Genomic DNA, 25,135 nt, shown 5'->3' with positions numbered 1-25,135 from the left:
AGCAAAAATACTACTCCAGATTTTTAACAAGGAAATAAAGGTTCTAAGAAGATCACCACCTCATGACATCAGGAGGTGGAACAGAGCGTTTGGAGCTTTTGATAAGAAGCCGACTATAGAAATGTGCGTGTCTGCTGTATTCAAATTGTGTGACTTTTTTACCTCTTCCCTTCCATCATGAAGCATACATTTAGCATAAATTCTATTACATTTATATGTAATAACATTTGAGGGGATTCAGAGCACGCATTCTGCTGAGAGTAGCAGACAGAACAGCCCTCTTGACTCCTCTCTCTGTTTTAATACCTCCACTGTGGAGAGCGCCGCATATGTTTACAGCGGCATTAGCATATGCATCTTCTATACTCCCAAATACGCAGATCGAGCTAAAGCCAGGGAGGGTTCATGGGAAGGGAAAGCATATACATGTAGGCACAGAACGAACATTGCTCCTGTGTAATGAACTCTAGTACGAACTAAAGCAGTGGTTCTTAAACTTTTCGCACCAAGTTCCGTGTAAAAAAGGATCGAATACTAGCAGGAATTGAATGATCTCAAATTTTAAATGGCAGATGAGCCTGAGTACCGCCTGAAAAGTCCAAATACCACGGTGGTGCATGTGCCCCATATTGAGAAACGCTGATAATAACTTCAGTGGGCAACAAGGAGCTGATAAAATGTATGCAACATGCAAACTCAGTGGACTAAATGATGACTGTATTATACCAGTGATCATAATGTAATGTAATAGTAATGCTAATGCTAACTATAAAATTCAGGGTTGTGATGTCATATCCCGAAGCATTGTGGGATTTGCAGCAATAATAAACTAAAGGAGATTTCAAAAGGTAAAATACTGGAGATATTGTTCACAGCTTTTTTCTCCACTTTTTATACTGCCGGATCTCCATGGTAACAGTGAACATATAACAAATATAATAAAATATAAGAGATCTTTAATAAAACCCTAGATAAGACATGGCCGTAGAAATACGTTTGGACGAATGGCAATTTTGGCGGCCATCTTGTGACTGGCCCTTCTAACCCAATGCAACGTAATCAAATGGAATGAGTCTTTGACAATTGTGACTGACTTTATGTCATATCGGACAAGACAATAAAGTTTTTACAGTTTTTCAAATGTTTTTTTCAGTTTTATAGGGGGCATAGACTTTAGCTCCATTTGTTCACGGATTTTCCTCTGTCAAACATGTAAAATCATTTGGTTAAATCTATATCAAATATATTTTGTTTTATACTTTAGCACTTTTTAACTCTACATTACCCATATTAATTGAAAATTTATTTATTTTATTTATTTGTTTATTTGACAGGGACAGTACAAGAAAACATTGCCAACTCGTTGGCCGATGTTCTGTACATAAGGCGTCTAGCCATCGGCTAATTTGCAGCCTCCGTCCCTGGTTAGGCTTTTGAAAAGGTTTATAAAAGAACAGAAAGATGAAAAATCAGTGAAAAGCATCAAACAATACAACAATAAAAAGAAAGAAGAGAAGACATATCTGACCACTTCCCATCCCAAGTTCAGCCTCACAGTTCAGTGCTCACATTTTTGTTTGTTCTTCAGCCACAGCTTCAGCTTTTGTGAGAAAAGTCTCAGGTCCATTTGGGACTTTAACTCCAGCGGCAAAGCGTTCCATAACTGAGTCCCTTTCACTGAGAACGCAGACTGACCCAGAGCAGTTTTGCACCGTTTCACTCTGCAGTTCCCGCTGACTCCAGCTCTGGTGCTCACTCCTTGATTAGTGTATTTTTGTACTAATTGACACATTACAGACGGAGCAAGACCATTAAGACACTTGAATATAGTTTTCATAAAAGAGAAACTGATGAAGTTATCAAATGTCATCATTTTGTATTTTTTAATAATAGTGCAGTGATGCCACTTCATTGGTTTTTGATCAAACACCTTTAGTGTTTGCTTGTAGAGTGATGTTAAAGGCTTTAGGACAGATTGTGAAGCCTGGCCCCAAACGACTGAACAATACGACATATGTGATAAAATCATAGCATGTAGATAAACTCGTGCCGCCTGAGTTGATACACAAGATCTAATCATACGGAAACAATGGGACAGTGATAAAGTGATTGATAAACCACTGAACCCCGGGAATGAAAGGCGAAAACAAAGCTAATACGGCTAAACAACACGACTAAAAAACAGACATTTAAAAGAAATGACCTGATCCTGACTGAGATACCGAGACTGAGAAGTAATAAACCAATCACAAACAATGCGTGTATCACATTCTGACCTTGGATCAATGAAAATGCCGCTCCTGGTTTTGCCTTAGTTGCCATAGGGGTTAGCCTTGCAAGCCAGTCACAAGATGGCCGCCACATTTTCCACGTCAACAAGAATCATGTCTGAGCTAGAGTTTTATCAAATAGCATTCCATCCCGAACTCTATTTTCGTATTCGTATAACAAGAGCCAATTACTATCTAAGAGACTTGTACAAATATTTATAACGTCGTCAAAACTGGCACACAATCAGGGTGAAATACGAAGAAATATAATAATTAGGTCCACAATTTGTCTGACTTTTATCACCTTTGTAGCTTAAATTATTTGTATTCATCTCACTATCAGTAAACTTTCCGACTTGACATACGGAACACAGCAATTTGGATAAAACAGCTCTCCCAGTGGAGTTACATAACGCAGCATTTGTCAGTCCAAAATGAGTTTCAAAGAGGATTAATTATAATGCGTGGCCTAAGAAAACTTAGCAAATAATGTACAAAGGACCAGACTTGTTCGCGGTAATGTCGAATTTGCACATTGTGGCGCTCTTTGGCTGAAAAGGGGGAGGAATTCAATTAGAAGAAGCTCGAATCTTGCTTCCATTTGTCCCTTCTGTTCATTTCTGTTTAGGTTTTGTTTGGCTGTCACAATCTGTTGTAATAGCAGGCTCATTATTCTAGCTCACACCGAGACTCGTCAAGCAAGATGCCCAGAATTGCAAGTAAAATCGTAACAATTGTGCTTTTCTCATCTAAAGCTGGATGTTACATTATATAAAACACGTAGCACCTGTTTCGTGTGTGTTTTCAATTTTGAGCTCATGTGTCATAGAACTGATCACCTTCGGAAAAAAGCCATTTATTTAATGACTTAGAAAATAATCCAGTCCATTAAACTGAAACTTTGTACCTATCTTACAGACTTGTTTTCATGAAACAGCTGTTGGTGATGTCACTTCGCCTGTGTTTTCCGCCCTGGGTAAGGACGGTCGGATTGGGCAAATGCTGCTGAAGCTCTAGTTCACTAACTGCATACAGATCTAACAGTTGACCTTACCAGGTCATTAGTGTTAGGAGCTAGGATCAGGACATAGCAGCTATGTATTTGAGGAATTCAGACGCAACAAACTGACTCCACTCACCCTCTGAACCCTCAGTTTAAGCTTCTTAACTCCTAAACTCTAGGAGGCGATACAGAGTTCCACTGGCCACAAAGGCCGCGTTTCAGAAATCTTTTGTTCCTTGTGCTCTGGGAATTCTGAATGAAGCAGCAATCTAAACACAATGGACACAGAAATGGACTGAACTGTTCTCTGATATTATTATTATTATTTATTAATTTATTTTTTCCTACGTATTTTTCTACTAGGTCCGTATATATTGTCCAAGTTTTGTGTTTTTATGTGTTGGTGAGCCAAAGATGAATATATATATATATTATTACTCTACGTATGAATCAGGTTTCGAACAATTGTGTGCTATGTTTGAAGCTGCTTGAAGACTACAGTCAGCACATTACTAGACATGTACGGTAATCAAAGATGCTAATCACTCATTAGCATTTTAGGCATAATGGGCTTAATACTTTGTTTTTTTCATTAGAGTTTGACATTTATTGATATGATCAGAAGCTTCCCGGATGAGAGGATTACCAAGTACAGACGTCGGCTTTAGAACCTTCTTTTCGTTTGCACATGTGATTCCTGCGCGCTTCTGCTGCCGCTAATGCGCTAAATTACACCACTGCACAAATGATATTATCTCGATGATGATCAGTGTCTTTGTGCAGTACATTATACCTGTCCAACTGCGTATCATTCCATAAACGTATGAGTCTTGGCAGTCTGTCGTTAGGATAATAGCCATTTGTCTGAGATACGCACCGCTAATGGACTTCAGCAGCTAGCAGCCCGCGCGGGGGGTACGAGCTACTGCCCTCTGCTTCAGAGGCGCCACATAGAATTAATGGACTCTGTGAACACTTCATGAACACCCCACAAAGAGCAGGTTCAAATCCTGCTTCAGCCAGGGTACTGCAGTTGTTGGATCCACACATTGCCCGATGTGGATAGAGTTTGGGATAGGGATGTCATATCACAAAGCATTGTGGGATTTGGAGCGGGCTTTTTTTTTCTCCATAGTAACGTAATGGGGATTTTCAAATGTAAAATACTGATGTTATCGTACACGGAAAAGCATTTGGACACTTTATATTTCAAAACTAAAATCAATCTCTAAATGTTTTTAACCTCTTAACCCCCGCCTGAATCGAGCACATTTTCTCCAGTTTGGCTTTACCCAAATCTAAAAGTCTCTTGAAAAAACTAACGACAAATACGGAAAAGCAATTAAAAAGTTGCAACAATGTGACAAAAAAAGTGACAAAAATGTGACAAAAAAATTACCAAAAAGGGACAAAAAAATAACAAAAAATGATAAAAATGTGACAAAAAATGACAAAAAAGTGACAAAAAATGTGACAAAAAATGACAAAAATGTGACAAAAATGGGGCAAAAAATGACAAAAATGTGACAAAAAAATGACTAAAATGTGACAAAAAAATTACAAAAAGGGACAAAAAAATTACAAAAAATTACAAATCAGTGACCAAAAATGTGACAAAAATGTGACAAAAAATGACAAAAATTGGACAAAAATTGGACAAAAAATGACAAAAAAGTGACAAAAAAATGACAAAAATGTGACAAAAATGTGACAAAAAAATTACCAAAAAGGACAAAAAAATGACAAAAAAATATTTAAAAAAGTGACCAAAAATGACAAATCAGTGACCAAAAATGTAACCAAAAAATGACAAAAATGTGACACAAAAGTGACAAAAATGCCACAAAAAACCAACTGAAAGTGACAAAAATGTGACCAAAAAAAAACAGCAAAAACGCCACAAAAGAGGAACAGAGAAGTGGCAACAAAGTGACAAAAGGAAAAAGATCTGTTTAAATGAGTTTTGTAGGTCTTTCAAATGAGGCGTTCACTGGCCTAGGCTGTGCAAGCTTTTACATTTGGGTAAAGCTTAACTGGAGAAAATGCACTTAATGTGACTTTTGTGTTTAGTACTTTAGTTTGACGCTGTGCTGGTCAGCATATGCACAGGTGAGAGCTCAGAGATGAATCAAACTAAATCTATATCCTGTATCCTGTATATCACATTACCCTGTTTACGTGCCACTACAATTATCAGAGAACTCCTGAAATCAGGTCATCACGGTCAGCTTGTTTCTATCTGCTCGTAAACATGGCCACTTTGATGAAAAGATCAGATAAAGGTTGCGTACGGGCAAAAGAGATCAGAATTGGGTCACTTTGGCTGGCAGTGCGTTGTTTTTCTATCTGCTTCCATTATGTCCCCTTCGTTTTGGACGGACTCCAGCAGACCTATTATACAAACTCGCCATGTGCCCTTTATTCCGTGTTAGTGTTACAGGATAATAGCTGAATGCTTTTTACACAGCTGCTTTTGCCACTTTTCAAAAATCAGGAACATTTTGTAAAAATCTGTGTTGGTTTAGTCACTTATGCTTGTTGAAATAATAGTGCACTCCACTCTACAAATCTGCCTTTTGTTTTGTTTTTGATTTGTTTTGGAGAAAATAACCACTTTTTGTGAGGCGGCAATAGTGACTCAGATGTGATACAGTATAATGAAGAAGCATTTATCGTCGCTTTAGTTAGTTCAATTACATCTTTTACTGGGCCAGATTTTTCCCTTGGCCACTGGGCTGGTCATTTGGCGAGCCACCAAATATATATTTTCTTTTTAAATAAGAAATGAAAAATGCATTACCATCATGACTCAAATAGAATTAAACATAAAAAGTTTAAGTATATTCCACCATTTTGAACCCTCTTAAAAACCGCAGCAGCAGACACAGTATTATAACTCTGATGGTGTTAATTTAGCCCTGTTTGAAGGCCTGATGCTAAGCACACACCAGAAGCACATGGCTACTTAATATGTGTAAACATAAGGAAGTACTTCAGTGCTCCTGATTCATTTATCAGGTGCAAAGAGTGTAAGCTGTTGTGGACTATAGTGTAAATCATTTAATCAATTGTTTATCCAACAATTGCATAGGCCTGGTGTAGGCTCTCAGCCATCCAGGAATTTTCCATCTCAGTAGACATTTAGACATCGCAAACTGGAATCAATTGATTTTCAAAATGAATACAAGCAAAAGGTGTATTTTAACTTTGGCCTAGGTATGCAGAGGTATGATTTGTGGCTGTAAGATAGAGATATACAGCTGACTGTGGACCCCTGCTGCTCTCTTTATGGTTCTGGTACATCCTCTTATGCAAAGGTTGTTTGATTTCCACATAGTGCAACACTTGCACATGCACACACACGCAAGAGTGCTGCTTGGATATACTGGTTCTTTCAAAAAAATCTAACTTCGGAGGAGGCGACAGACTTAAAAGTCTCTTGCAGAGGGAGTCCTCTGGATCTACACTCTTAAATCAACAGATTATCCAGGTCTCAGTGGGGAACTGGACTTTACCCATTTTCTTTAATGCTTTTGTAGATATGACTGTGAATAATTTATAGATATTTGTACATTATCTTGATATGTGTTTTTGTGTTTTATATGGCTTTTCTTGGTCTTGCAGCTTGTATTTTGAAATGCTGCCCATAGGCTGTACTGCATCAGCTGACTGAGTTCCAGCCCCTATGGTACATGCGACCACTTAATACAGTTTAAAAGCTGCAACCTTACACATCACTCGAGTACTGCCCTGACGAAGGCCTACTACGGCTGAAACACGTCGTAGGCAATGTTTTAATCTAATGGCCATGCTGCAATAAAGGCCTTTTACCAATACTTTTCTTTGAGTGCCTCAGTTTTGTAACTTTTGTAATGTCATTTTAAAACCCACAATGCCACAAATGCAAAAGAATGGCGCTTTTCTTATTCCTAAAACATTTGCAAACGTTCCACCAAAAACATGGAAAAGCAAACTGGACACAACGGGCTGAAAATGATGTAAAATTGACAGAGGATTTCAGCATAAACTGCAGTTGCATGCTTGGGACCATGTTTCTCCTTTCCGCGTTTCTTCTTCAAATATTCGGTGAAGGAGCGAGTAATGGCACAGGCAAACCCAAGAGGTGTGTGATTGCATCCATGTATCCATATGTCAATCAGCGGAACAGTTGATGTATTCATGTAAGCAGGTAGTTCAGTACATTCAGTATTGCGAGGCGTCTTGAATGCCTCCTCTGTGGTTTTTCTCAGGCCCGGGCCCTGTAAGCCGCCTAAAGCCTGCCGTCTGAACATGCTGCATGGGGGGAGTGTCCCCCCTGGCACCGCTCTGCCTCTGGCCCCGTGACCTGGACTGCTCATTAAGACAGGATCCCGGCTAAGACTGGGATTCTTTAAGGGCAGAACACTGCAGGCGAATGTAAATCTATAGGAAACATGTAGAATTCACGACTTTGTAAGAAAAGTTTTATACCTTTTTTTGACTTTCTCTTTCTTCATGCTGCTGTTATGTTTACCAGGTTATTTCACTTTATTACATTCAGCATGATATATGGACGTCTCCCGTCATTTCGCCCAGAACTGTCTCGTCTAGTAAACCTTGTCGGTGGAAAAAAAACAAAACAAAACATAACAAAACGCAGATCAAACGCAATCCGCTCGCTAATTTGAACATCAATTACACTGGCTCGCTTTTATCTGCGATGTGCTTAGTGCTGTCATAAGAAAAAAAAAAATCACATAATCTTTTGTCTTTGTGTAAACTCCCGAAGCCTGCTCATTGCGCTCTGCATTCCTCACTCCATTACAAAATCCTGCTGTAAAAGTTGGCTGCTTCCCGACAGTAGGTTAAGGAGTTTGTTTGCCAGCGGAGAGGCAGGTCACCGAGCCACTTTATTGTAACTATTTTTCAGCGTGCAGACGAGCAGAGGTTAAAGAGGGCTTTCCGTGGCTAGCCAGCAGCGGAGCGGGTTCACAAGGACTGTTTTTTTGTTTTTCAGATGGATTCTTTTAATATAAACCCCACAAAACAAGGCGAAATAAGGGTCACCACAGGGGGCGGTACTCTCACCAGTCTTATTTACGCTCGACACTGAAGATTACAGGAACATGTATCCCAACAACTACGTTCTTAAATTATCAGAGATCCAAGATATGAAGGATGAGTTAGTGCGAGTTGTATTGAATGATCCAAAATCAGTAGGTGATCACAGCGAGGTCTCAGTTGAAGGTCAGGGGGTTGAGCAGGTTTTAGCTTATAAGTATCGGGAATTCCTTTTGATTCACACTTTCAGTGGGGTAATCATGTGGAGCATGTTTGTGCCAAGGTAAATCAGCGTTTACATTTCTTGAGAAGGTTATAAAGGCTGTGTGGTGTTGAGCCATAGGTCATGCTCACATTTCATAGAGCCGGCATTGAATCAATTATTCGATACGGTGTTAGAACCTGGCTTGGTATCCTAACAGTAGAGTTAAAATCACACTTAACCTGGTCACACGGCTTCTTCCCCTTCCAACAATCTTAAGGACGCTCCGATTATGGTCATGGCTTTAAAGATAATCTGATCAGATACTGTTGCTGTGTGTGGTGTGTGAAGACGATTTCTCATGGTGTGGTGAGCCCCGAGGACAAACCAGCCCCAGGCTGTGGACTGTGACGCGCAGCCCATCAGAGTGTGAACCAGGCTTTAACCTCTTAACCCCCGCCTTAACCCGAGTGCATTTTCTCCAGTTCAGCTATACCCAAATCTAAAAGCGTACAGCCTATTGGCCAGTGTAACGCCTCATTTGAAAGCCAAGACCTGCAAAACTCATCGAATCGAATGTTTTTCCTTGCATTGTTGCCGTGTTGTCGTCACTTTTTTGACATTTTTTTCATTGTGCATTCGTCTGTAATTCAACTTAAAATGTGACACTAATATATGACCTAGACTCATGGCATGCAAAGTGACATATGTCAAGCCTTTGTTGTCTTAGTTTTGATGATTTTGGCTTACAGCTTGTAAAAAAAAACTTAATTCAAAATCTCAGAAGATATTACATGAAATCAATAAAAAAACATGACTTTAAACAGAGAAATGTGGACCCTCTGAAAACTAGAATCATGTATATGTACTTAATACTTGGTTTGGCCCCTTTTACTTGAATGACTGCCTTAATCCGTTTGCGTGGCATGGATCTTATCAGCCTGTGGCACTGCTGAGGTGTTCTGGAAGACCAGGATGCTTCAGTAGCTCCTTCAGCTCCTCTGTATTGTTCGGTCTCATGTCTCTCATCTTTCTTTTGGCAATACCCCATAGACTGAGCAACAGACCAGTTCTTTTGTTCTTTCACTTCTGACATTGTTTGTAGTTCAGTAGCGGCTTAACCAGAGGAATCTGACATCTGAAGCCCACGTCCAGGATCCGTCTGTGTGTGGAGGCTCTTGATGCACTGACTCCAGCCTCAGTCCACCCCTTGTGAAGGTCCCCCACACTTTTGAATGGCCTTTTCCTGACAGTCCTCTCCAGACTGAGGTCATCCCTGTGACTTGTGCACCGTTTTCTTCTACACTTTCCCTTCCAGCACTTTGAGAACATCCAACTTCTATTACTATTACTATTACGAGACCATTTAAAGTCTCAGAGGCCCTTTGCGGGTGTTTTGCATTCATTAGCTGATGAAAGGGTGACACTTTGAGCCCCAATAAAATAAATTAATCTATGGGGAACTGACCAAATACTTTTTTGCCCCTTTTCAACATTGAGATTTTGAACTTTGATATTTTACAAGCTGTAAGCCACAATCATCATGCAAAGTGGGATAGATCAAGCCTTTATTTGTAATAATTTTGATAATTACGGTCCACAGCTTGTAAAAAAAACTCAAATAAAACATCTCAGAAAATGTGAATATTTTGAAAATGGTCTGTAAGCCATAATCATCCAAATTATAACAGGGCTTGACATATGTGACTTTGTATGTCACGAGTCTAAATCGTTAATTAGTTTCACATTTGAAGTTGAATTACAGGACTAAATGAACTTTTTCACAATATGTGCTCTGCAGGAGATGTTTGAGGAGACCGTTGTGAGTTTGAGATCTTGCGTGGTGGTCATGTGATGCTTTAGGTTTACAGGTATGGGTGTGGTTTGTGCTTTTTGACGCTTCATTGTCAGTTCTCTGTATTTGTTTGTACCTGCCCTGGTTGGCCAAGACACATTTTCCCCCATAAGGAGACAATATCCTATTCTAGAACCTTTTTTGGTTAACTTTTTTTTAACACACAAAATATCATATGTCAATGTGGAAAAATAATAAAATAAAACTTGCAATATTTTGACATTTTTCCCCCTTCGCCTGCAGTGCCTCGCTGTGAAAACATAATAAAATCTGAAAGTGCGGCGGCAAAAGAGCAGAAAGGTCGATGGGGGGGGGGGGTGGATGAGGCGGACAGCGAGGGAGCGATAGGAAAGTTGCGGAGAGCGAGAGAAAATTGGAAGCGACTGAAATGCCCTGATGCTAATCTGAATGGGAAATGGGATTTAAAGGGGAAAAGACTGAGGCTGTTTGATTACTCTGGGATGGAGGCAGGAGTAAGCCTCGCGGATGGAGATCGTTTCTGTATTCATAATTTTCCCCCTTTTTTTTTCTGGTTGCCTGGAGAGGAATACTACACACACACACTGGCGCACTTTGTCTCAAATTAAAAACCGGGCCCTTAAAAGGTAATTGAATTTGCCAATTTGAAATGCAGGGGGATAACGTGTCAGTCAAGCTCTCTCATTACGCTTTTCAGTTTTTTGACCGTGTTATTATGTTTTTCCCTCGAGAAGTAAAAACAGACCTGGAGCTGTGTTTTCATTTTTTTTTTTTCATTCATTCAAGTTTGAGTGTTCGGTCTGCCTCCTCAAGAGCTTTAAACACTTTGTTCCACCTGCTGATGTCAGTGTAAGAGTAAAAATACAGGCCGATAGGTATACTAGAGCAGAAACAAGCTGGCTGAAACCATACCAGAAATGTGGAGGCAGGGAACCAAGTGGTCCGAGGTACACTGTGTACCGAGGTAGAAGGTCCGGGGTATTATGGTGATCATCTATTATATTTCGCTCACACGGGTGCCTTTAGAGGGCACTCCAGGTTCACACAAATTCTGACCAACACCAACCCGGTCTCCCTTCTTAATGTCTTATTTATTACATAGTCATTACATGTTAAATATCAACGCAGCAGTACCAAAATAAATGGTTAATGCATAACATGTGTTAATCACGGGCAAAGTTGTGAATCGTTTCTGCATAAAACAATATGTATTTTACATAATTAGCTTTAGCCTTTTAAAAGAACAGGCCACAGTTTTTCCATGCTGAGATATGTTCTTACCTGAGCTTTGACGAGTTGATGCGTACCTGTCTGGTCTTTGTGCGTGCCGTCAGTCACGCAAAACGACCGAAGATGTTGTTAGCATTTGGCCTCTCCCAGCATATTCCTATGGCTCCAAACAGGGGTGAAGTTAGAAGCTACCAAGCTCTTCCACGGGCACGCACACAGACCGGGCAGGTACGCATGAACTCGTCTAAGCTCAGGTAAGAACATATCTCAGTATGGGCCTGTTCCTTTAAAGCAGAATAATAAATGTCTTAAATGGGGGTTGTTTTAAATCGTTGTATCATCTAAAGCAGGGGTCTCCAAGTAAATTTCGCTGGGGGCCCAAATATACCGGGAGTGTATAGCCAAGGTCCATAAACAAAAGCTCCAGTAAAATATGTTATGCTATTGAGGAAACTTTTAATTAAAGAGACTATACAGAGTTTAAAAATGTTAAAATTGAGTATATTCCTCCCCCCACATGTTCCAACAATGTCCTAATGTGTAGAATGAGCCCAGACCTGTTCACCACAATTGCCTCTAAAATCCTGCATTGTCACTAAAAATGGTGTTACTTCGGGTCCGAATTGCCGTCATGCACGAGCATATATAGAAGGTGCAGTTACACATATGCCCTGAGGTGGCAGTAGTTTGTATAAAGTGGCTAACTTGCATCTAGCCCCTTTAATGAATAAAAATGAGCCTGACAGGACTGTAACCTCGGCTTACACTTGTGTTGCACTTTCCAAGTCTGTGTCACAAGTCTGTGCTACCCTGTAGTCATTATTCAATCACTCAGCATTGGTGGTAAGCTACTATTGTAGCCACAGCGGCCCAGGGGCAGACTGTCCATTTATCACGTGATTATCATGTGTTGTTTATATCCTGATCTCTTCTTGTGTTAGTTCCCTCGGCTGGACACGTGTGTTTTTCTTTCCTTTCTTTCTTTAAGCTGCCCCCTAGTGGCTGGAGTGAGCATTCTTGTTATTTCTTTAACAATGCATAACTCCGCACAGGAATGAGTTAGAGACTTACTTTTTTTTTGACATACTCAGGAATCTGTACTGTACAAGCCACGGATTGAATCATCCGGCCCGCGTGCCGCCTATTGGAGACCCATGATCTAAAGCAATTGATCACGGTCAACTGGTGGACCACAGACTGATCCCAAGTCGGTCAGGTAAAGAGAAAAGGGCAGGATTTTGCGATGGCAATACGAACGGATCAAACTCGGCGAAATCAGTGTGCCACTGTGACCGTTTGCGTGGCATCTGTTCCCTCAGCCGCAACCACTCAACCTCATATTAAAGGAACAGGCCACCGTTTTTCCATACTGTGATATGTTCTTACCTGAGCTTAGACGAGTTGATGCGTTCCTGTCTGGTCTGTGTGCGTGCCCGTGGAAGAGCTTGGTCGCTTCAAACTTCACCCCGTTTGGACCCATAGGAATACATTGGAAGAGGCCAAATGCTAACAACATATTTGATCTTTTTGCATGACTGAGGGCACACAGTTCTTCTATACTGTGATATGTTCTTACCTGAACTTAGATGAGTTGATACGTACCTCTCTGGTCTTTGTGCGTGCCTGTGGAAGAGCTTGGTAGCTTACAACTTCACCCCCATTTGGACCCATAGGAATACGTTGGGAGAGGCCAAATCCTAATCTATGGTCATTGTGCGTGACTGAGCGCACGCGTAGAGACCAGACAGGTATGTATCAACTCGTCTAAGCTCAGGCAAGAACATATCTATGTAAAAATGGTGGCCTGTTCCTTTAAGGACAGTTATGGCTATTGCCCAATTGGTGTGTGTATTTGTGCTATTCAGCAAACTCTGCAAACTGGCATGTGTGAGAGGAAAATGTCTGTGTGTGTTTGAGAGAGGAAGGGTTTGTAATGGGATGTCTAGTGGCTCTGTGACAATAAGAACACTTGTTGAAAGGTGAGTCACTGGATGAAAATGATGAGGATTTGCAATTTTAGACACTGAACTGGTAGCTCTCGGGAGGTTGGCTACTTGAAAAGTAGATCTCTTGTCAAAAAAGGTTGGACACCCCCGATCTGAAGTATAAAACTGAGCCCTTAACGAAGCTTCGAGGAGAACAAACCAGATGACGAGTGACTGAACGAACGACTGAGTTAATGAGTTTTTTCCACTCAGTAACGTTGAGCTTCGGATCCAGTTCAACATCACTGTGATGCCGCCGCATCCAAAGGGGAAAAGAAGCGATCATTTTAGCATTTATCTGTCAGATAAAAGCATCGCCAAATTAGGATCCAGTAGCAGAGAAATGACACTCGGACAGAGAGCTGAAGCAGCACAGGGCGGCTCTTGCTGTAACCAATACAAGATGTAGTAGTTGCTACACGCTGTTGCTTCAGTCTGAATGACTTAATCCCATTGGACAACACTTCTGACATGCAAACATCAGTCAAATTTATTGAACTTGATGTGAAACCGTTACTGTAGTTGTGTGGAAGTTGTGGAGCTAAGGAATTTTGGTTTTGGAGTTGTAATGATTTTGATGATTTTGTGTCAATAGTTGCAATTGAAACGTGTAGATCCGCACATCCGTCTGTGAGAAAAAAGAAACCTTATTTTGTAGATTAGTCTATTTCTTTGTTTCCCGGTGAAAGCTGACTGGAGAAAGAAAAAAACAAACATATCATGTCGACACTGACTTCCATTAACTGTGCGCAGAGTAAGAGGCAATAGGGACTTTCTCTCACACACACTGGACTGCTGAACCCTGTTATAACACGCGAGTGAGGAGAAAGCCCAATTGCCAACAGAATCATAATTAATAGAGTTGCTTCCCTCAAAGTTAAGCTTTTCAATTATAGACAAAGAGAAAAGTGATAGCGGTGTCGTCTGTATTTGCGTCTTGCCTGAGGAGGAAGAGTCGGTCCGTATCGCCACTGCACGCAAACATCTGTGCTCCCCCAATTTAGTTTGTCTTTAATTAAAAAAAAGACTCCATTAAATATAAACTGCAACCAAGTCACTACTGAAGCTTATTAGATTACTGCTTCCTCAATGCGCACAACATTGGCCTGTGTGAGTGTGACGATTCAAGGCCTGTGCACTGCTCCAACTGCTCCAGCACATCCTTCATCGTATTGGAAGTGGGGTTGCAAAATTCCAGGGAAATTTGCCATGGGAATGAACAGGAAGGTTTCTTCTTTGCAGACTGATGTAAACTGAAGCATAAACATTTGGTTTGATAGTTTTACACTGAAATATCTGTGACAGCAGAGTGCCAAAGAAACATTTTTCGCAGTGTCTGGACACCAGGCTTCGAAGAGCTTTTGGAAATGGAATAATAGTCTCATTCTTTGTTTGTTTCCATCTTGCACATATTCATCATTGTAATACAGCTGTGTAAATGAAAAGGCTTTCATTTAGGTCTGTTCTGTTTAGTGCAGCTGCGTCAGACACTCGTGCAGTATTGTTCAGCGTTAGTCATGAGTTAATGGTTCACCAAGTGTTTATTCAACATAAACTGCAAAAATGTAATGTTTTTAAAGCACGTTGAAAATCCCCCAAATCTCCGGGCTTAAACTTCCCATTGAAAATTTCCAGAACCCACACACACACAGACTTTGCAACCTTTATCGTAAGCCATGCATTGCAAAACTTTGGATACGCAACTCAAAAATGTAAACAAATGTTTTTGACTTTTAAAATGTGCAGTTTTCAAAATGTTTTACTCAATGTCTGATTTATATTTAGAATAACCTTTGGAAACTCAACAATGTATCCCCTGTATCGGGATTCATATTGTATCACAACAAAAGGGTATCGTCCCAGCCCTAGAAGTTATTTGTAAAACAATTCTGTGAAAAGTCAAATTTCACCTTAGAAAAATGAATAATTTCAACTGGACTTCTAGTTTTTAGATGGCCTCCTTTACGCCCCTCTCATACCACCTCTCCTCCCTGTCCAGTATATGGACATCCTGGTCTTGAAAGCTGGGCCGATGTTTCTACAGATGTACAAACACTGCCGAGTTCTGCCCAGAGGAGTTGATGTTGATACATGCGCTTGTGCAGAGGCTGCTTGGTCTCGCCCATAGATATAATATAATACAGATAAGTGAGTCCCGTTCGGACCCATTCACGGTAATGGCCCCGAATCCTCTGTGCAGGGGCGGATCTAGAGGGGCAGCCGACACCCCTAGTAAATGTCTTGCCGCCCCATTGATGTCAGCCAGGTTTTGTCCTTGTCTGGAACTGGCTAAATTCTTTATAAATGCATTGTTTCAAGGGCTAGTTCCAATCCAGATCTTCAAAGCCCGATTCATTTAATATTTTTTGTTGGTCTGTATTAATGTGATGTGATTTAAAAATTGCCCCCTATGAACATTCGCCATTGTAGAATGTGTTGCCACCCCGGAAATGATCCCTGACCCTGCTTGCCACCCCATGATTTTTTTTCTAGATCCGCCCCTGCCTCTGTGAAACTTACATGGCTGCCTGTTCTTTAAAAGGGCAAAAAGCCAGTCAATGCATTGAATATCCTTCCACTATTTCGGGCTAATATACAAAAAAACAGCGTGGTTAAGAAATATTTCACCTACCCCAGTTTGGTCACATGGGTTAATAGCGACATTTAGAAAAAAACTCTTTGGAGCCAGGCTTTTAAGGTCTGAAATCCCATTAGAATCTTGTCCTGGCCACAAGGGGGTGGTATTACAGCAAGTCTCTACACTCCTCACTGCACTCGACTGCATTCACAACATTACTGCCGAGGTGTTTTGGAATAGACACAACATCTAACAAAACGAGAAGTCCAGTTTAAACAATGCATTTTTCTAAAGCATTTAAGTTGCCGGTATGAAAAAAAAAAAATGAAACAAAATTGCCTCGTGTTATGTGGTCCAAATCTCACGTCTCCAACCAGTCTCCAGGCCGGTGAGATAGGCCCTTTGTGTGCGCGCTATCAGTCCGAGTTGCGGAGACTCGCTGGCTGGCACGTCCACACAACTCTCTCCGGTGAGATAGGCCCTTAAGCTCATATTTGCCCACACACCTGGGTAGTACAAACATAGATGTAGGCAGCATTAATATAGTTTGGATGGATATACAGCTCATAAGCTGGGCCAGCCCTGTCACTGTTACTGTTTTGAAGTTTGATTTTCAAACGTTTCTCTTTTCCCCACAGCAGCAGCTGCAGTTTCTATACCTCCTAACTACATTTATAACCGTCTAATACCTAGGGGGGTTTTCCTTGCACATACAGTAAGTCACACAACCAAAAATACCAAGGCCAAGTTTGTGCAATCTATTTGAGTGAACCCAGTATAGGACCTTTAACTACAGGGGCCAAGGAACTGCCCCCGAGTTTTTTTTTACCAGTAATCCACCGAAGTTCTGCTGATGGCTTCTACTTTTAGCTTGTTTCGCTATTAGTTTTTATGTACAGTGACACGAGATAAATAAAGCAAGAAAGCCTGGAGATTGCTCGGGCGGCAACTTATGTCACTTTGCCGTTATCTGCCTTTTATCCACACGGGTATTTTTAGTTTCAATCTTCTCCTGCACTCTATCTAAGAGCCGCTCAGGTTTATCCAGCGCCCGCATCTGAGCGCTGCCACGTTCAGACGACATCTTTTAATAATGGATGTATTAAGAAACTGTTTATTTCGGACCGCAGGATGATGCAGAAGTTTGCGGCACCAGAAGTGTTCGAGGTTCCTCCTCCGTTCACGTCGCTTTGGTAATAATGAGTTGTCGTGGAGGTGTCATTACTTCTTCTTCTTCTTCTCTTGTTTTCCCGCCAATAGAGCAATCACCTTGGACAATCAGCTGGTCGTCCTGGCGACCTCGGCGTTGGACGCGGGCCGCTACCACGCCGACGCGGTGAACGAACTCTCGGGGGAATCGGTGACCAGCCCCGCCGTCTACGTCAGCATCTCAGGTAGGAGAGGATGGCACATTGTCGGCGACTATTTCCATTAAGGCGAGACGCTGCCGGTGAATGGGGGGTGGGGGGAATCATGTCGAGATATCAATTTGAAACTCGCGCTGTAGATTATGGACATGAATAGGAGTAAAAAATGTATTGCAAGTTTTCTGTCATTTTATGTTTTCGTATAAACATTTGCGACGATACACGTTTGTTGCGATGCGATACGGACTGTGATACAGTATATTCCAATGCAAGGAGTATTCAGAGCCCTTCTGGGGCCCTAAGCAAAAATCCACATGGGGGCCCTACAGTTCCCATCCCATTTACGGTCAAAAAGGTTCCACTGTGCAGTAGTGCAGATCAGAAGTGGAACATATTGACCTCATTTCAGGCACTGCCCCTCTGTGTGAGAACCACTAACCACTAAGCCACTGTGAGACTGGGATTTAGGACTGCTATATTCTGTTTCCCAACTTTTGAAAATGGCAAATGGTCACATTCTCTCACCTCTGGTCCCTGACCCACAGTTTGGAAACCGCTGATTTAAAACTAACTGAAACCTGCACCTGACGGTTATTTCTGTCTGACCACTGAGAATTAGCCTGTGAGTCGCCCAACTCGTTTTAGACTGTGCACATTCAGAGAACCAGAGTTACTGTCAGTAACTGCGCGCATGAGAGCCGTGTGGATTCAACTCATCTTTGAGACAAATAGGCCCGTAACAACGCGCTGAGTAATCAGTGTAACGACAGCGTAGTTTGACTGAGATGCGGGGCCCTTGCCGCTGCGGGGGCCCTACGCAACTTGCATAGTTTTCCTAAAGGAAAAAACGGCTCTGGGAGTATTAACCAGTCACCTGCCAACCACCACCTGTAAGTTCTCAGAGATCTTTCACATACTGTATTTCAGAAACTACAAGGTCTTAGCTTTCAAATGAGGCATTGCACCGGCCTTCTTTATAGGCTGTAAACAGAAACACGAAAGTGACGAAAACACAACGTCAGTTTTTTTGTCGCTCCTTTTTATTCCTTTACTGCGTTACTGTTGCTTTTCCAGCACGTTTTTGTTGTGTTTTTGTCTCAATGTTTTTGTCTCAATGTTTTGTTTCCCTTTTGTCACAATATGGTTAAGTTTTTGTTTACTGCCAGAGGCGTAGCTTGATATTATCTATAAACCTGCTTGATATTCAGTCTTCCTATTAACTTTGGTGCTGCAATTACACCATCTCTCCACCAAAGCTCTCTGGCGCTGTTCCTCCCCATCCTGCTGCATGGTTCCTTAATGTTAACTTATGATGAGCAGTGGACAGACTTTTTACTCATGGCTCCACTAGATTATATCCTTCCGTTCAGTGGGAAACTTATACAGAGAACTGCATTATGGGAGTTGCCCAACTGATGTCCTCTCTCCCAGTGCGCAGTACAATGGTCGTCCACCAGAAGGCCCCCCTACCGACATTCTTGGTTGGGGCACCTTGGTTCCCCTTGCTATGCCACTGTTTATAGCCTATAGCCAAGTGCAATGCCTCATTTGAAAGCTAAGACCTTGTAGTTTCTGAAAATATGTGTAAGCTCTGTGTTAGTAAAACACAACTTACTGGTGGTGGATGGCAGGGAACTGGTTAAATAAAAAAAATACATTAGATTAAGTGTCAGAAATGTACAATATATTGTCTCAAAAACATCTTCCCCGCATTGAGTTGCCTTGTGTACGAAACGTGCGCTACACTGTAATAAGTGCTGCAGACCAAACTTTGGTTTGAAACATTTTAATTAGTTACTAAGTACTTATTTTTTTATAAATTTAAATTTTTGGTTGACAAATAAGTACTATATATCATTATTACAGCACCATAAAAAATACAGATTTTATTGCTTTAGGTGAAAACACTTTAAGTATTTATTTTGTCTGAGTGGTGGCCCTGTAATGACAAAACTAATATAATGTGTTGATCGAACACAAACTTGGCCCTGGGGGCGGGTTTAGGCTGACTTTCAGACCGGTTCAAGCCGGTCTGGTGCAACGTCTTCTTGGGAGCTGAGCAGCAGAAGTGCCTTTGCCATCGCGATGGATCCAAATATTTTCCAGGTGAACGAGACAAGGTACGTGTATCCTTTACTGCAAACGGTGGTTATCTTGTTTGTCAAATTTGTCCAAAAAATTAGTTCGACATACATGCTCTAAGCTAGCATTAGCCGATGTTAACATGTTGTTGTTGGTCGCTAGAAAGGAATGGTTTGGAAAACTTTGTTGCGTTTATGTGTTATGTGTTTTAAGATACTGGTGAATGAATTTGGTTTAACATTGTAAGTGGCCGTGAAAGCTTGCGCGTTGGGGAGGAGGACTATCTGAACAGAGAGGATCATACTAAAGTCTATATACACACACACACATGTACGAGCCAGTGCGTCCCGAGAGGCCTTGATAAAAGCCAGGAATATTCACGCATCTCTAAAAATCAGACACGTGTAGGCGAAACGAAATTGCGCTCGGATCTAACGCACCACAACAGTGTTAGCTCAACGAGCTCAGAACCAGAGACCCGCACAGTGTTCAGTGTTGTTTACTCTTGTCAGTGATGTAATGAACGCGTTCATATTTTGGGCGAACGTGAACTGAACGCACAGTGTTACTGCCTGATGAACGAAACCATGAACGCGTTCATTCTGGTGCCTGTGAACGGCATTCCCGTTCTATTTACGTCCGTTCAATATGGAGCCAGATTTCTTATATCTGTGATTTAAGACCGCGGATCAGTGAATGTAAAACCCGCCGTCACAGTTTTACCAGCGGTTCTAAACTCTGGCGGGTCCACGGTGTAGCTCGCGCTCGCTCCGCCCCCGCGCCCACTGCCCGACTGTGTCCAGTTCTGTGGCGCTGAACTCTGCTGTTTATGGCCCTGGCACAGGCCCTGGCACACCGGTAACCAGCGGGTCCGCACGGTGCCCGCGAGTAGCCACAAAGTGAGGTTACGAAGCGAGTTTCCCGTTGTGTAACGTCTGTCCCTCCAAACTCCTCTGCTCCGCGTGCGCTCATTTACATAAAGACACAATGTGGAGTTTTTTAACTACAAATTAGCTCATAAAACAATCTTATTCACGTGATTAATTTACCAAATCAACACACATGCAATTGAATATTTGTAGCTTCATTTCCCACCAAGAATTTACCAATTAAACTTAAAAAAAAAAAGAATAAAATAAAATATGATTAGCAAAGATAACCAAAATCCACTCATAAAACAGTGACAGGCTGACATGACATAGCTGCATAACACTAAGAGAGGATAATATTTTTAAGTCATGGCTGAAGTCAACTTTCTCCAGCTCTACCAAGGTTGGCAAAAATGCATTTAAAAATGCATCAGATTGTTGCTTTATGTCTCACCTTTTCACCTCGATCCGTTTTCATGCCTGAATAACAGCTCGCAGCAACAATAAAAAAAAGAACTATGAACTAGTTCATTTTTGGAACTATGAACAAACTATTAGTAATATACAATTATGAACTATGAACGAACTAGTTCATTTTGAAATTTTTGAACTGAACTTTGAAGTAGTTCATGTAGAAAATGAACTTTCCCAACACTGACTCTTGTTCTCCCCTCATCAAACGCACACTTTATTATCTCCAGTTCACCCTGCGTCACCGTAAAGTTGTACAAAAACATATAGTAAACGTGGTTCGGTATCAGTTCATGTTTGTGCTAACCACAGGTAACTTCTCCCCTTTTTGTAAGATTCTAAGTGAACGTTGTTGTATGGCCTCATTCGGTAGGGGGGAACTGTGCATCGATTCAAACTGTTAGGGCTGTAATATTTATCATTAGCCTAAACTTCGTTTATGATAACAATGGATAAATTCACTTGTTAAATAAGCTCTCAGAAAAAAACTGCGGGTGTGCAATAATAAGACAGGAATACAGCAGATGATGCGTAATGTAAAAAATACTGGAAAATCTGATTATTTTGACAAATGACATTCCACTCTGCCATGTTTTCTAGGTAATGCATTAACTTGGGGAGGGGACCTCTGTGTAGGTTCTTAGGTGTTGTCCATAGACAGTCCCTCTAGTCCTCATCTGTACTCAGAGGTGGAGTGTCGGACGTTTCGCTCTTTGTCCCACTTAAGCTTTTTGTGCAAATGGACGAGCATATATTATCCATATGTGCATCGACTGTGTGTATATTTCTGTCTAACAGTTAATTTCTTCTGTTAACAGACTGGTGACTTACTGATACCTAAAAGACCTGACGGTGGACCAAGATATGATACAGGTCAAATTAACTTTGCTGTGCTTTTAAATATGGGTGACTTTTATAGTTTTTTTTTGTTAATTCTTTTTTTTTACATATAATTTTACAGTTCAGCTTTTTCAAGAGACAAAGAAGAAAAGCAATGTGATAAATGACCTGATGTCCCAAACCTTCAGCCTACAAAGGCAAGAAGCTTTATCTGAAGGATCCAATGTTGCTACTCTACTTGATCGGTGGCCGGCCCTTTTTAGATGAATCTCAGGTGTGGCTCTAAAATGTTGTTGCATTTAAGTATGTATTTACATGGTTGTGTATTAAAAATGTTTTTTTGTTCTGTAGATTTGTGAAGAATTTCAGCAGCTTGCTGGCATATCTCTGGAGCCAACGTTTATCCGAGAACACAGCCAAGATGTTCTCACTATTCAACTCAAAAGGTGGCACTCGGTGAAAAGATGGTTCAGGTATATACTTTTACAATGTATGAACATTTTACACTTACAATGTGAATTATTGTGGGTCCCTGGTTTGTGGTAGGGGATAAAACATGTCTACAATAAATTTGAATGAAATTCATGTGTGTTATAGAGTCCATCTTCAAAGGTTGAAAAGAGGAGAGACGTTTTGCTGAGATGTCTCATGGCGTACATTGGGGAGAACCAGGCTGACCTCATTTGTGATGACCAGGTAACAACTTTTACAACTTTACAACTTTCTTTTGTCTTGAAAGGGCTATAGGGCTGGAGGCAGGACATGATCAAGAGAAATAAGATTAAACTAAAACTAGTGATTATAAGTTTAAAAAATGTGGTCCTGTTGTGGCTTAAAGTTCAAGAACAAGAGGAATGGCACGTGAGACGATAAAATAAGGGTTATTGTGTAAATGCAGCTACACTTACAGATTTCTGTGATGGGATAGGTTAGGCTGTTTAATCAGCCCAACACGGTTAAGCTTGGCTGGGACATGCCTGCACTATTGTCATGAAACGCTCAGCTGATTTATCACTTTGTAAATATACAGAATGTGACAATTCTAAGTGGCACTTACAGCACCAAATGTATTTTCCAAGATTGTACTTGGTGTGAAAATTATTGAAAACCATTTATCTGAAGGTAAAAAATGTGGTCTTGAAACACTAAACAAACTGTCAACTTTAAACATTATTTGTCTCTTTAAACAGACCAACGGGTTCACTGAGGATCTCAGCGCCTCCCAGTGATGATCTTCACGTCTCAAGAGACCTACGGGATCGTGATTGATGGCCAGCCAGTCTTGAAAGGTTTGGCCACGTTGCGTTTGAACACAGAAGATGGCGCACATAGCTGAAACACACGTTTGAGTGCTTTGACTTGCCTAACTACAAAACCAAAAAACTACAAAAACAATGCACATGTAATAGTATTGGAATTCTGACTCATAAAGAATTACTTAGTGTTATGGCTATTAAACAATAAATTGTGATGACCTCCTAATCTGGGAAGATTGTTCAATACAGTGCATTAATTTATTCTTCTGTTCTTGGTAATAACATGTAACATGTAAATGTTTAGTATTGTGATGAACATTGGATTACATTTGTAAAAAAATAAAAAAAATAAGGGGTTTTATGAAGGTTTATAGTAAAAAAAATATTCCAGTCCCTTGTTGGCTTTGATGATGGCTTCTTAGCTCAAATCACTGTTATTCGGTTGTATAGTGTGACGTCACAGCTCTTCTGGGTCCGTACCAGTCGGCAAATATGCAAGACAAAACTCTTCAAAACCACAAGAAATATTTCTGAAACTCAGCGGAGAGTTACTGAGCCTTCCTATTTCTCAGACTCATTAGCCAAAAATGCTGCACCTACTGCTACAAAAGTAATATTAAAGTCGCTACTTCTGGGGTTAGCGTAGCTGCTGCGCCACCTCGGACATTAGCATTTTTCTGTGCTAAACCCGGATGTAGCGATTTTGGTAAATATTACTTTTATAGCAGTAGGTTCAGCATTTTTGGCTAATGGGCCTGATAAATAGGTCTGTTCAGTAACTCTGTTGAGTTTCAGAAATATTGATTGTGGTGTTGAAGTTTTTGTGTAGTTTCTCGCACATCTGCCGGTCTATGTGGATCCGGAAGTAGAGCTGTAACGTCACTCCGCTACATCATAACCATAGCAACGCATAACAGCTTAAGCAAAATAAGAAAGGCATAGCTTGTGAAGCCAGGTGAATGAGAGAAACGCAAGCTTCCTAGCATTCTTGGGATATACTTAGCATTGCATGATTTTATTTCACTACTGTATTATATTTTATTGTTGTTATTATTATTTTTGGTTAAGAAAAGGGCTTCATTGTTACCGAAGAAAATAGGAACTTTGCTGCTGCTTACATGTTCAAATGTGTTTGGCTTTTATTGTGTAAAAAATTTGATTTTTTTTTATTTTTGGGGGGGAAAATTTGATTCTCAATAAATGTTCAACGTTGCAGAAAAATAACTTTGTTTTTGGTATTACATTTAAGTTATAGATAATTAATGGTCAATGATATAAAATGAAGATGCATTAATCACCAAAAAAATGTTTGAACACAAAGATATGAACGAAATTGATCATCATGAAGTTGTTGTGCTTAATCAGAATATAAAACCGGGTGGTACATAATTACATTTTTAAAGTTGTTTTGCTTTGTGAGAACACAAAAATATTCAGTAAATCATTCACGTCTAAGTTATAGTTTTGCTTTGTGAGAACACAAAAATATTCAGTAAATCATTCACGTCTAAGTTATAGTTTTGCTTTGTGAGAACACAAAAATATTGAGTAAATCATTCACGTCTAAGTTATAGTTTTGCTTTGGGAGAACACAAAAATATTGAGTAAATCATTCATGTCTAAGTTATAGTTTTGGTTTGTGAGAACACAAAAATATTGAGTAAATCATTCACGTCTAAGTTTTAGTTTTGGTTTGTGAGAACACAAAAATATTGAGTAAATCATTCACGTCTAAGTTATAGTTTTGCTTTGGGAGAACACAAAAATATTCAGTAAATCCTTCACGAGTAAGTTATAGTTTTGCTTTCTGTCAAACTCAATTTAATATTTTTTAGTACTTAATAAAGAGCTGAAGTTGACAGAACACAAAATGTCCGATGGAACCGCTTACGGAATTTTTTTTACTTCTCATTTAAGCAACACTTTTTACAGTGTATAAATAAACTTGCAAACAAACAGACAGATTAAAAAAAAACGGTAAAATGCTATTTACGGGGCGAAACTATCCAAGATAACTCAAAGTTGTCCATGAAAAATCGATGTTTTCACCGGCTGTTTCTCGCCTTAAGTTATATTTGCTTCTATACCCAGCCGTTTGAACCCGACTA

General features: G+C 40.5%; 1 protein-coding gene across 1 annotated transcript in view; it reads left to right on the top strand.

The window, feature by feature from the left end:
* sdk1b (sidekick cell adhesion molecule 1b) overlaps nt 1-25,135 on the top strand; it is a 332,960-nt gene that overhangs the window by 190,476 nt on the left and 117,349 nt on the right. The window contains exon 6 of the mRNA XM_079552609.1: nt 17,403-17,536. Within this exon, the coding sequence (XP_079408735.1) occupies nt 17,403-17,536 (134 nt within the window). The remainder of the gene's footprint in view (nt 1-17,402; nt 17,537-25,135) is intronic.

Source organism: Gobius niger, assembly GCF_951799975.1.
Source record: "Gobius niger genome assembly, chromosome: 3".
Lineage (NCBI taxonomy): Eukaryota > Metazoa > Chordata > Actinopteri > Gobiiformes > Gobiidae > Gobius > Gobius niger.
The sequence above is the reverse complement of the archived record's forward strand: the minus strand, read 5'-3'. Positions and strand labels throughout refer to the sequence as shown.